The following is a 12,105-nucleotide window of genomic DNA, read 5'->3' as shown; positions in this document are numbered from 1 at the left end:
CCCTCCAGAGGCACCGGGAGGGCACAGACTTGATTTCAGAATCTGCTTATGCTCGGGGTCCCCTGGAGCAGCAGGGCTAAGGCTGTGGTCTGACACCACACCAGGAGATACACGGATCACAGCTAGCCTCCCATGCCCACCAACGTGGCCTGCACATGTCCACTCATGGCCCCACACAGGCACACATGGAGTGTTCCCAGTGCTTCCCGACACGGGACATCACCGCCGCCCTGCTGGCAGAGTAAACCGTGGGCGTCTGCCTGTGTCCACCCCTGCTTCTCAGACTGACTTTAGTTATAGCTAACACAGACGGGCATAACCCCACACACACACACAAGAGACCTGTGAGGCTCTCTTTTTTTCAGGGTGGAAAGGGATCACAAGACCAGGAAGTCTGAGCACGATGACCCTGGGGCAATAATAATGCTGGTCACGCATCCTCCTCCCTGAACGCAGGCCACAGGGGAAACGTTTGGAAGACCTTTCTGAGAGGCAGGTGAATTACTGAGTGTAAAAATAAGCACATTCTCAGAGTTTCTGAACAGGAGTGTCACTGTGACATTTTAACTGCAAAATGTGCTCTAAGTTCTCTGAGGTGTAAAAAAATCAAGTCTGGAGAAAAAGCAAAAGTAATATTTGTGATAAGAGCAACACACCCTAGATCCCACACTGATGTGGTTTGCAGGTTTACTGATGGTCTGATTTGCATTCTGATTAGCTTCACCTGGGCACCCCAAACGGTCCCCAAACTGGCCCCACTGGTACACATCTCCGAGAGTGTCCAGGGTGTGCAGAAACAATCACAGGGACAGTGACCACGGCACGTTGTATTATTTGAGGCCAGGGAATGCACAGCATATGAAGCTTATAATTTCCGACTAAACTACAATCCTGAGAGAATCAGTGGATTTCAGTTAGCCATGCTATAGAATCGGGATATGCTTATTACCCAGAAAGAAGCACTTTTTAAAAAGTATCTAAGCAACATCACTGACCAAAATAAACAGAAAGAAATACCCCATTCTCTCAAGCTTTACCACCAAAACTTCCATCACTTCTGATTTTCCCCTTCTAATTTCTTTACCTCCTTTTTCTCCCCCCAGGGGATGTTGCCCCGACTCCAACTACCCAGGTCCGGAGGTGTCTGGAACACATGGTATCAGTCACACAGCTCCACACCCAGCAGAGGAATGCCACACTTGCCCCCCGTTGTTTCAGATGAAACAACTGAGAACTAACATCCCCCTCCCCAGATCAACATGGCGACTGTCGGCCAGGCCAAAACCGAGACGCTTCCCACCCACACTGAGCAGCCCCGAACCCTTGTCTGAGGGGCGAGGCTGGAGCTGACAGGGTGGAAAGAGGTCCCAAAGGGCACGCTGAGGACGTCTCAGGGGACACAGACAGCTCCTGCTTTTCGAAACCATCATTTCTAGAAACTGCCTCCCCTCGACTCCCGTATCAAAGGACACGAATTTTCCTCATTTGAAATAACAACAGTACCAACATACAGACAACTCAAGGAGAGGCTGATGGGATGTCAGCAATAAGAAAAGTTTCTCGAGTTCAAGGACAGGGCAAATGAATAATAGACAGTGAACTACCAAGTGCAGCCCGGCCACCACTCCTGTACAGCCTGCTTCCATTTTCTGTGTTATAAATAATTCAGAGTTTTCTTTTTTCCCTAAATATCACAAAACCAAGCCAGAATCTCTATGTGAAGGATTCTGCAGTGCTCCTCTCTTCCTGCCCAACCGGCCCAGGCAACTCACTCCCAGGAGAGCCACCCCTCAAGCTTTAACATTTATTCCTTGACATTTCAAACTATTTGTTAGGCAGAGCTGCCTTCTTGAGATCAAAGTCGGAAAATCTCGCCGAGAACTCCCACTTGGCCCTGTCCAACGGTGACAGAGGGGCCCCTTAACCCCCGGGCATCTGCTTCCTTCCTCATCCGGAGAAATGCACCAGCCCTCACCCGAACAGCGGCTATCTTACTCCCTGCTGCCACCTTCCCCTCGCTTTCAAGCCTTCCAGGATTCAGGGGGTGGGGGTGATCAAAGGTGACTCTTCCCAGGTGATTCACCGAGACACTCAACAGAGAGAGCAGAACCCAAGGACCGAAAGACGTCCCCACTCGGAGGCAGCAGTGACCGTGGGGGCATGGCACTTGGGGCATGTGCCAAGGCAGGCAGGGTATTTCGTCTCAGCTCAGAGACAAGTACAGAACAAGGAAAGGTAACTTACCCTGGTCCTTCTGTGGGCAGCAGTGGCGACGCTGGGCTCCAGGTCTCCGCTTCTGCGTGCTACCGCTAGGTGAGGCCTCCCCACCAGCCGGGAAGGGCGGCCAGGTTTAGTGCTGAAGCCTCGGCTCTTATGTGAAATGACTTACCACTGTCTTCTGAGGTATCTCAGTGCAGGGACCCTGTGCCTGCCCAGCAGCCCCCAGGGCATTTCTGCCTCCGGGGAAGGGGCGGAGCCTGCGGCTGGGCAAAGGTGTCCTGTCGGTAGTTCTTGATACCAGAGGGCTGGGGGCTAGGACCTCCTGCTTGGTGCTTCTTTGTAAAGCTTCCTGCCACACCACAGGCCAGAGTGTTCCCCAGGTGTGCGGGTCAGTCTATGAATAGGTGCTGACGGAAAGCAGTCTCTGTTCAACTGGACTTGGAACGTGGTGGGACGGGAAGACGTGAAGTGGGACTTCCCGGAGCCTTTAATGTCCCTGTGTGCACTGTGAGCCTGCAGGAGGTGGCTGTGCCCCATGCAACGGCCTCCCGAGTTATTCGATGGGCTCTTAGCACTTTGTGAGACTGAAGGGAAGCGCTGCTCCTGCCACAAGAGGGGACGCCTGGTCCCCACATCACTGATCTAAAAACTAGAGTGAGAGCGACGGGTTTCTCTGCAAGGTGGGGACTGCAAACTGGGAGAGAACCGTACTACAGAAGCGAAGGCGTTGCCCAGAAAAGCCACCAATGCACGTGGGACGGAAGCTGGTCAAGCGGTTGACCCGATAAAATGCCAAGGGTGGCCAAAGACATCATCCTGAGAGCGAGCAGTGGGGTTATTCTGACCCTCTGAACGACCAGGCGGGCCATTCGGTATTGAAGACACTAGACAGCCACTGTCCGCCATGGCAGCCAGAAATGCCAAATCGACAGCCTTAAAGACTGAATGATTCTGCGAGCCGTTCAAACACAGACGCGGGGTTTAAATTCTCCCAGGAGGGACATTCTCACACTGTGTTCCTTACTGGGGGCCCCCTCTGCTCCTCACAGATGCAAGTCCTCACTGGCAGGCTCAGCCTCCGGCCCCTGCTGGATGAAAGGCTTCCATCCGGAGCTGCGGCCCTCAAGTGGGAACCACCACGGCGAGTCAGGGGTCCTGGCTGTGTCCTCTCGGCCAGCCCGAGCTGTCGGAGGCTGATGCTCATGACAAAAACTGTGTTGAGATGTGTCCTCCGGCTCTCCGTCATGTGAGTTTTCTCTCAGAATTAACACCAATGGAACGCTGACACTCTAATGTATATATGACATTGGCTGCATTCAGTTAGCAGCTGGTCTGTGTTCTGGAATTTTCCTTCTCCCTACAACTGTTTGTAGGAGGGCCCTGGACGCAGACTTTAGGACCCATTCTTCTCAACTTCGGCGGCAGGCCGGCAGATCTGGGAGACTGCCGGTCTGGCCATGCTGAGCAGGACTGGACATGAGAGAGCTATGCAGGCCGAGGGTCTGCTGGGTCATGGAGTCTAACCCCTGTCAGCTTCACACTCCCCACGTCACATGCTCCCGACACCCTGGAGAACCTGGCTGTGTGAAGTGAACACTCCCCTAGGCCCATGCAGCTGAAAGAACCACATCACAGACCCTGGGCACAGACGCCGGGCCCGTGACGGCACGGCTTTCCCCGGGAGGTGCACCGGGGGGCCAGTGCCCCGAGATGTCTGCTCAGAGGCTGCTGCCAGCCTGTGGAGTGAAGACCACCACGATGAATTCTCAAGTAACACGAGGACTAAAACAGAGCAACACTAGTGCGAGCTTCCAGTACCAAAGCTGTGGCATTCCAAGGCTCCGTGAAAGAAATATCTAGGCCACCCTGCTAGCAATGAAGTCCCTTCACTGGGAACAGGGCTTGCCCTGCCTACTGCAGAATGGACTTGGGACAGGAGAGGGGAGGCCGTGTCTTTTTAAGGCAAACAGGCTAATCACTCCAGTGAGCCCGCCAAGGAAGAACCAGGCTTCACTTTGCTGCTGTTGGTGGCAGAAACTGAGAGAAAAGGAGAGCCCAGAGACAAGCTGTTTGTCACTGTTAGCCACCAAGGCCTCCAGTGCCCCTCACCAAAGTCAGGTGCAGTGGGGCTTTCTGAGCTGACAGGACACTCTATCCCTCAAACTCTGACGAAGCCACAAGCCAGGGACCACGGCCCTGGACCTCATGCTGTTGGGCGCCTCGGTCCTCCGCCCTCACAGCCTCTCCATTAGCTGGGTGGGACTTCTGACCCATCCTCCACTTGACATCACTCCTAGAGGACAAGGGAGAACTGCTCAATGTCTTTGCCTCCCAGAAAAGCCAAGCTCCATTCTTCTTGCCACATGCACCTCTCTCCGCCCTCCGCCGAATCAAAGTCAGGTTCACTGGCACCAGAGAGGCCTGGGGCAGCTCCCGTTTACACAGGGTCATGGGCAACCACTGTGACCTGGAGACACCCAGGGCTGCCTCTGGTATGAGGAGGAGGCTCACGCATTCCTTTTCTAGGCTTACGTTTCGCCGAAGCCCTCAGCCAGGACTTCTCTACAGCTCTGGCTGTTCTCTGGGAGTTAGGTGATCCCACCTCTCCTCTCTACCTCAAGGACCTCCAATTCCTTCCCAAATGGGGCCTGTGTGGGCCTGGTCACAACCGGGGGTGGAGGCCTCTGACACAGACTGGGCCCTCAGAATCCTCTGTGTGCCATGACCCGTGCCTCTCCGACAGCCCCCTGCCCCATCAGAGGCAAGCCCCAGGGGTATCTTCTCCCCCACCTGGGATGCACACACACACTTGAGCAAGACGTGCACACTGCCTCCAAGCCAAGGGTGGTGAGGCACATGGGCCCTCTCAGGTACACAGCAGACGGTTCATGACAGGAGAATGTGACCTGACGGAAAGGGACGAAATGCAGACAGGTCTTCGACCTTATTCCCTTGAGTAGGAGCTTTAATCCCAAGGGGAAGGTAGGGTCACTTGAGGACAGTTTATCTACCAAGGAGGAGGAGTTGGGATTAAAATCCCACCTAAATGGGCCTCAGAATCCTGGTGGAATTTCTGAGTCACCCCAACAGCAGGCGAGGGGCCTTATCTCTGGCCAGCACGTCTCCTTCAACTCACTTTTGGGTCCAAGTAGGGTTGAAGAGAGAGGCTTACTCAGCTCTGGGAGTTCTAGATTGCTTTCCTGGGAGGCTGGAAGTACAGGGGGCAGTAACAAGATCCCTGAAGGCAGATGCTAACTCAGAGCTATCCAAGGAAAACGAGGTTGCAGGCAGCTTCCCCGCCACCCCCGCCACCCCCCCGCCCCCAGCACTAGCGTGGGAACATGGAGGGTGAGCGGAGCTGGGAGGGTGAGCAGCAGAGCTCTAGGCCCTCTGCACAGTCCAGGCTCCCCACCGCTTTATCTTCCACTCGGCTATGTCACCCCCACCCTGTACCCTGAGGAGCTGTCCTTCTGTCCCTCCCCAGGAGCCTCAGAGGAGCCAGGGCCGCCCCACCCTCTCCTCCCTCACTTGACTGTCCTTTCAGTCACCCCGGCAGCAACCTGGGAGCTCAGGCAGTAAACCTGAAGGGACCTCTGCTGAATCCAAGTCCGGCCTCGCTCAGGAGACTACACAGCAGTGAAGTTGTCCTGCCTTGACCCGCCCAGCCCTGTGCTGTCTCCTTGGCATCACACCCTGCCTTGCTCCTCACTACCACCATATCCGAGGTGCTTCTGCTCCACCCATGCCTGGCCTTGACCTTCGGGAACTGGGCTGAGCTGGGGGAGGTGTGGTACACGGTGCTGAGGTCACACCTGTGGCTGGGAGGTGGCGAGGGTGTAGCTGCTAGGAGCTTGGCTGCAGGAAACTATTCCCACACAAGAAGGGACAGACGAGGCAGCCCAGAGGCGACTTCCAAACTATACACGCTTGGCCTGTGCTCTTTCCCTGGGGGAGGAGCATGTAGCTGAGCGCAGGCACACCGGGAGGCCTCTGCCGTGAGCTGCAGAAAGCGCAAATGGCGTGGAAGTCACTCCCCTCCTGTCTGAGGCTGCTCACACCTGCCCAGACCCAGGCAGCCTCGCCGGCCACCCTGAGAATCAGGATGTCTCTTCCTACAAGTCCTCCTCGACAATGAAGGTGCCGACACTGTTTCTGGAATCTCACCAACTGAAACCAGGTGATGAATCTTAGCTCTGAGACCAACAGCGCTGTCAGGCAGCCAGGGTCCCTAAATGCTAGGAAGGGTGAGGGACCCACACTGCACAGTCTTTTCTGCGAAGTCTTTAAAATCACCCTGTTCGGGCGGTCACGGAAGGACTTTAAGGATGGCATCCAGCCCCCATGGCCCTTGAAAGACTTTATCTTGGGAGTGAGGATGGGGGTCTACGAGCATGGAGCCCCCAGGATGGCAGAGCGGCCGAGAGCACTCTCAAGCTGAGGAGGCCTGGTGCCAGTCCTGCCAGCGGGTCACAGCTGTGAACACCTGGGCTGGTTATGGACTCTGAGCCTCGGCTCCCCGGCGGGGACAACATGCCTGGCTCTGAGGAGGTGCTTCGTGAGTTCGACACCCGGGTCAGTACTAATGCACCACAGGGAGCCTATTCTGTGGAGCTCAGCGACCACTTCTAGGACCTGGTCACACAACCCTAGCGGGACAGTCCGGTCCTCCCCCCGACTGTGCCCCAGAACAGCCCACAGTTTCTCAAGGGCACAGCGAGTCCCCCAGCCTCACCGCTTCAGGGACTGGGGCTCGAAGCCAGGGCCCCTCAACCCCTCCCTCCAAAATGAAGATGCACAGAGCACAGGGCAAGAACACCGGGATCATGGCCTCTGTCTGCTGTGAACCTCTGTCACGAAATCCCCTCGAGCTCATAACGTAAGATGAAGGCCAACAAAGCCGCTGCGAAATTCTGTGAGAGAGATTCTAAACCCCGGAGGCCAGGGAGCCACAGGTTTCGCTGGTCCACTGAGCCTCCCTACACGAGGCCGCCATCCTCCTGGGCCGAGCTCAGCCCTGCAGGTCCTCCTGTGCCAACTTGACTGCCCAGAAGCCTCTCACGGTGGACTAAGTACCATGGGGCCTCAGGACCCAGCAGGAAAGCACGGGGAACACAGTCCTGCACATGGAGCGTGCTCTCCTTGCTCGCCCAGCCCCGGCTCTGCCCAGCAACTTCTCCGCGCTCCCCGCCATCTGCTGTCATCTCCGCTGCTGCTGCTTCAGACCCTCTCAACTCTGTTCATGTCTATCTGCTCACTGGCAGCGTGAGGCCTTGCCTTCCATTTCAGAGGTGAAACCTCTGAAGCCACCAGACAAGAACCCCTTCGCTTCCTTACCCCCAAACCTCGAAACCCCCATCCTTCCCTCTTCTTCCCTGCTACACAGGAGAGCTCCCCCTCCCAATGCCAGCACCCGCTCCTGCATCCCATGTTTTCCCTGCCATCTCTTCAGGGACCATGCCTGGTCATCATCTCTACGCCCAGGCCCTGGCAGCCTCTCACATCGAAACAAATCAAAGTCTCTCTCCTATGGATAAAGAAATGCTCCCGGTGGTCCCAGAGACAGTCCCCACTCTCAGGACAACCCTGTCCCCTGCCCTAGGAGTTGCTGAGAACGAGAATGCAGAGCCCAGAGCCCAGCCCCTGGGTCGCTCTAGTGGAAAGGGACTTCCATAGGGGTGTGGGGGGCGGGGTCAACCAAACTAGATTTAAACAGGAGATTAAGTGGGGTAAGGGGAAAAGCACCAACTTAGCCCGATCAGTTCCCAGGTCAACCTCACCTTGAGTGCACCCATCTTACTTTCCTGTCTCACCCCTCCCTCTACGTCAGTGAGCGCACACCAAGCCTGCTGGGGCCTGCTGAAGGGTCCCAGTGCAGCCAGGAGCCTGTCCCCAGCCCCTGACCTCTACTCTTGCTGCAAATCTCCCACATCCAGAGTCCCTGCCTCCTCAAAGGAAGATATTAAAAGTTACAGAAGGCATTCCAACCTTCCTAGCTGGGATAGTGCCCAGGAAGCCAGCGTGCCCAGTGGGCCCAGCCAGCATTCTATTTTCAATAGGACTCCGGGACTCCTTTGCCAACCCTCCCCCTGCCCCCGCCTCAGCAGCCCACACCAGACCCACCAGGAGAGCCTGGCCTACCTGAGTGTGTTGGGGGTCAAGGTACGAATGCTCAGCAGGTGGGCCTGTAAAAGCCTGGAGCCTGATCTTCCTCTGGGCAGGGTCACCTTCCCAAGACCCACAGGGAAGAGACAAAACCACTCCCACCCCACTGGCCTGCTGGTGCACCAAAGATAAAGGATCCCTTGAGCCCATCCCTGAACCCCCTACACATCAGTTCTGACAAAAGGATCTCTGTAAGGCTTGGCCGCTTGGACTACACAACTGTCCCCAGCTACCACGGAGGCAAGCGTCTCAGTCGCCTGAGCAGTCTGGGGAGTCAGGTTTGAATTCTGCTTCTGCCTCATGTGCTGTGTGACCCTGGGTGAACCACTCAACCTCTCTGTGCCTCTAATTCCTTAGTAAAATGAGGAAACACTTCGCTGAATGAACTTTACCTATCTGTAGATGTCTCAATCAAGCCAACCAATGAAACAGATTGTAAATGCCTTTGCAAAAGGACTTAAACTAAGAAATTTCTTTAAAAGGTTAACAGTAAAATGGGGGGGGGGAATGTGGGTAGCTTAGAATTTCTATATCTTCAGTATTCTCTGAAAAACTGCCAAATAAGAGGTCTGACCCAGTCATTTCATTAGAAAATAAAGTGTTTATTAAGAAACTAGACACTGAACACTCCTATGAGTCCCTGTGGAGACACGGCGCCCCACTGTCATAGCACAAGGTGAGCAGGACGGCAGAGTGAAGGGTGCTGGGTGGGTGGAGCCTGGGAGGCTGGAAATGAGGTAATGATCACAATAATTAAAAACATCACCCTCAGGCTGACGACTCCTTAAAGCCACACTCAGGAGGAGGCCCTGGCCCAAAGGGCTGGCAGGACACAGCAGGGACAGCCCACCTTGACAAGGGGGGGGCAGGACGGCGGGGAGCTCGGAGGGGCTACTGGAGAGATGCTGCATCCCGTGTGACACTCCGGACACTCAGGTGCCTGGGAGGCCACCCCAGATACTGGGCAAGAACCCGGAAAGCTTCGCATTTTTAAACCCCATGGGAGCGTCTGCAGAACAGGCTGGGCATGAAGAGCCACCACCCCCAGGGCCCAGGACAGGAGCCTAAGTGGGAACCTTCAGCCCTGGGTAAGTCTGCCAAAGGCGGAGAGCCTGCGACCCTCCGCTGTGCACGGCCACCCAGAACTCGGAGGGCTACAGCCACCACCACTTCACCCCGAAAGCTCCCCTGGGAGGCCCCTGCTCCAGGCCCTCCACCATCACGGGGGCCACCCGTACCGACTGCCCACGACAGAGGCACCGTGGGCAGGGGCCACAAGGCCCACCCCGAAGTCCGCTCAGCCAACGTGGCAGCAAATCTGGGTGGGGTTCAGGCCCTAAAACTGTGCCTTCCTTATCAAAGCAGGGGACAGTCATCCCCGCCCTCTCCCCAGGGGGTCAAGTTGAAGCTGGGGGAATCACCCCCTCTTTGGGAGAGGGTGGCCACACAGTAAGGCATGAGTCAAAGCAAGTGAGTCAAATCAAGCAAGGCAAACACACATATTGACCAGAGACCCGGATGAAACTTCCACTGGTGCCATGAGAGGGGCCGGAGGAGGCCAAGTGTTACTTCTCTTCCCCTTCACGTCCCGTTGGTGAACTGGCGACTCCACTGGGTTCCGAACGGTCTCTGAGTCAAGAACAAGTGAGAGTAGGGAAGGAACCGATCCCAGGATCACGGACTACCAGGAGAGGCCTTGGTCCCTGGCTCCCCGGCCCCTTGCGTCCTAGCAGGTAGCCAGTTCACAGGCAAGACCGCCTGCAGCCCACGCGTGTCAGAGCGGCAGGCCTAGGCGCCAGGGAGGAGGCCTGGAGAAGCCCCCTCTGGGGGTTTTCTAACACGGCACTCACTGCGAGCCGCTCCAAAGAGGAGAGGAAGCGGGGGAGACTGTGTCCAAAAACATGTACGGGTTTCTCCACCAAAAAAAAAACCAAAGCACAGAAAATGACTGGTTTCCATTCTTTCCTCTGAGACCTAATCTGGTGCCAATGCTTGGGCCTGGCTCCCCTCCTCGCACCGCACCAGCTCCACCTCCGCTCAGGCGCTCTTCCCCGCCGGAGGCTGCGGGCGACGAGGCGACTAAGACTTGAGCCAGGGAGGCCCCGCGATTCCAAGTAGGGCCAGTGAGGCCGGAGCAGGGCTGGACTTCAGCAGGCTTTCTTGGGCTGGTTGGGTTGTTTTGTAAAGCAAGAGAATGGCTAGCATGTTTAAAAGATGGTTCCTGGTGCACAGGTTTTTAATTCTCTTTATTGGCTCTAAAGATGGCGGCAGGAGCTGCCTCGGAGGCCAGACAACAAGGAGCACAGTGATGACTGGAGGGAGGGGCGACCCTGCCAGCGGTGGGTGGGAGGACACCCGTCTCGGCGGTGTTAAGGGCGTGGGCACGGTGGCTCATGCAGTTCCTACTTAGCATCCCCAGATCCAAAGACAGCGGCGCCTAGCGCTTCCAGCCTCTCCGAGGGCCCAGCCTACCCAGGTGACATCAAATCAGGGAGGCTCAAAAGGAGTTTTTAAAAGCCATGACGTCCTTTGCTGAAATAAACATTGACATCCTCAACATAGATGCCATGGTTAAGAGGCTTGGAATGTCCAGGAAGGCTTATTGGATTCAACATAATTTCTCTGAAACCTATAAAAAACAAAAACAAAAACAAAACAGAAAAATAGAAAAAAGCAAAATAAAGTAAAACCCAAATCCCCCAAAGAAGACCAAAACTAGGAGGGGAAACAGAGAGGGAGCTTGAAAGGGGGGAAGAGCTGGAGATATGGATGCAGATACACTGGAAATAGCTAAATGAACTGGCAGCAAAAGGGGAGGGGAGGAAACTGACTTAAAACCAAGCGTGGTCAGAGAAATCGGAAACTCCATTTTGCTGTGCCTCCGCTGAGCCGAGGAAGGGAAGGGAGCAAAACGTCGGGGACGGGGCCTTGGCTGGAGGGTGGAAGAGCTGGGGCAGCCTCATTCGGGTGGGGGGCCCCTGAGGGCAAGCCGACACCTGGGTGGGGGCTGGGTGTGACTGCGAGGGTAGCCAGAGGGCTTCGAGGTGGTGGGAGGACATTTTCTCAGCACTCACATTCCCAAGGGACACTGGAGGGCCACTTCTAATCCTAGAAGCTGGGACCGCACAGACCACCTCTGACTGCACCGGGAAGGGGGTGGTGCTCTGCACTTCCAAGCCTACCTGCTCCTTCTCACTGACTTTTTCATCTCATTTCGCCAGGCCAGCAGAAGGCTTAGGAAACGATAACTAACCCCTCAGCCTTCTCATGAGGTCAGGTCTCACAGGGGATGGGCAGCCCCAAGCAAGGAGGACAGCTCAGCCCCTCTCTGGCCACACTGCCCTGGACTGAATGGGGACGCCCAGAGATATGTTCCCAACTGCACCTCCAAAAGGAGGTGTTTCTGTCAATGTCGGGTCAAAATAATGTTGGTGAGATGATGTCTGTAGAGGGTGTGTGTTCGCAGGTGTGCACACACGAGCAGTGCCAGCCTGCCAGTGCAGAAAAGCTGCATGCGGGCATGGGGAGGGCACCTCGGGCAGCTGGGCTCGGGCCCGGGTCGAACTGGCCGCACTGACACTTGTCCTCTTCCTCGTCCGAACAGGTCTGGGACGCTGGGAGCCCTCCCTCTGCAGGGAGCGGGGTCAGATTCCTGACGTTGGAGGGGACCACTATGACATCATGCTTAAAGGGAGGGTCAGTCTCAAGGCAGGACATGTCTGC

At 56.0% G+C, this 12,105-nt stretch overlaps 1 protein-coding gene across 3 annotated transcripts in view; it reads right to left on the bottom strand.

Annotated features, from left to right (window-relative positions):
• Positions 1 to 12,105, bottom strand: part of NTRK3 (neurotrophic receptor tyrosine kinase 3) — a 269,649-nt gene that overhangs the window by 73,501 nt on the left and 184,043 nt on the right. For 2 of the 3 annotated variants that reach the window (XM_037053667.1, XM_037053668.1), the window contains one exon: positions 9,025 to 11,011. The exons of the other annotated variant lie outside the window; for it this stretch is intronic. In XM_037053667.1, the coding sequence (XP_036909562.1) occupies positions 10,893 to 11,011 (119 nt within the window). In that variant the 3' untranslated portion in view covers positions 9,025 to 10,892. Of the gene's footprint in view, positions 1 to 9,024; positions 11,012 to 12,105 lie in introns of those variants that run through there. 3 annotated transcript variants of the gene reach the window in all.

The sequence above is a fragment of the Sturnira hondurensis genome, unplaced genomic scaffold, assembly GCF_014824575.4.
Source record: "Sturnira hondurensis isolate 20B ecotype Veracruz unplaced genomic scaffold, ASM1482457v3 Scaffold0007865, whole genome shotgun sequence".
NCBI classification, from domain to species: domain Eukaryota; kingdom Metazoa; phylum Chordata; class Mammalia; order Chiroptera; family Phyllostomidae; genus Sturnira; species Sturnira hondurensis.
The sequence above is the reverse complement of the archived record's forward strand: the minus strand, read 5'-3'. Positions and strand labels throughout refer to the sequence as shown.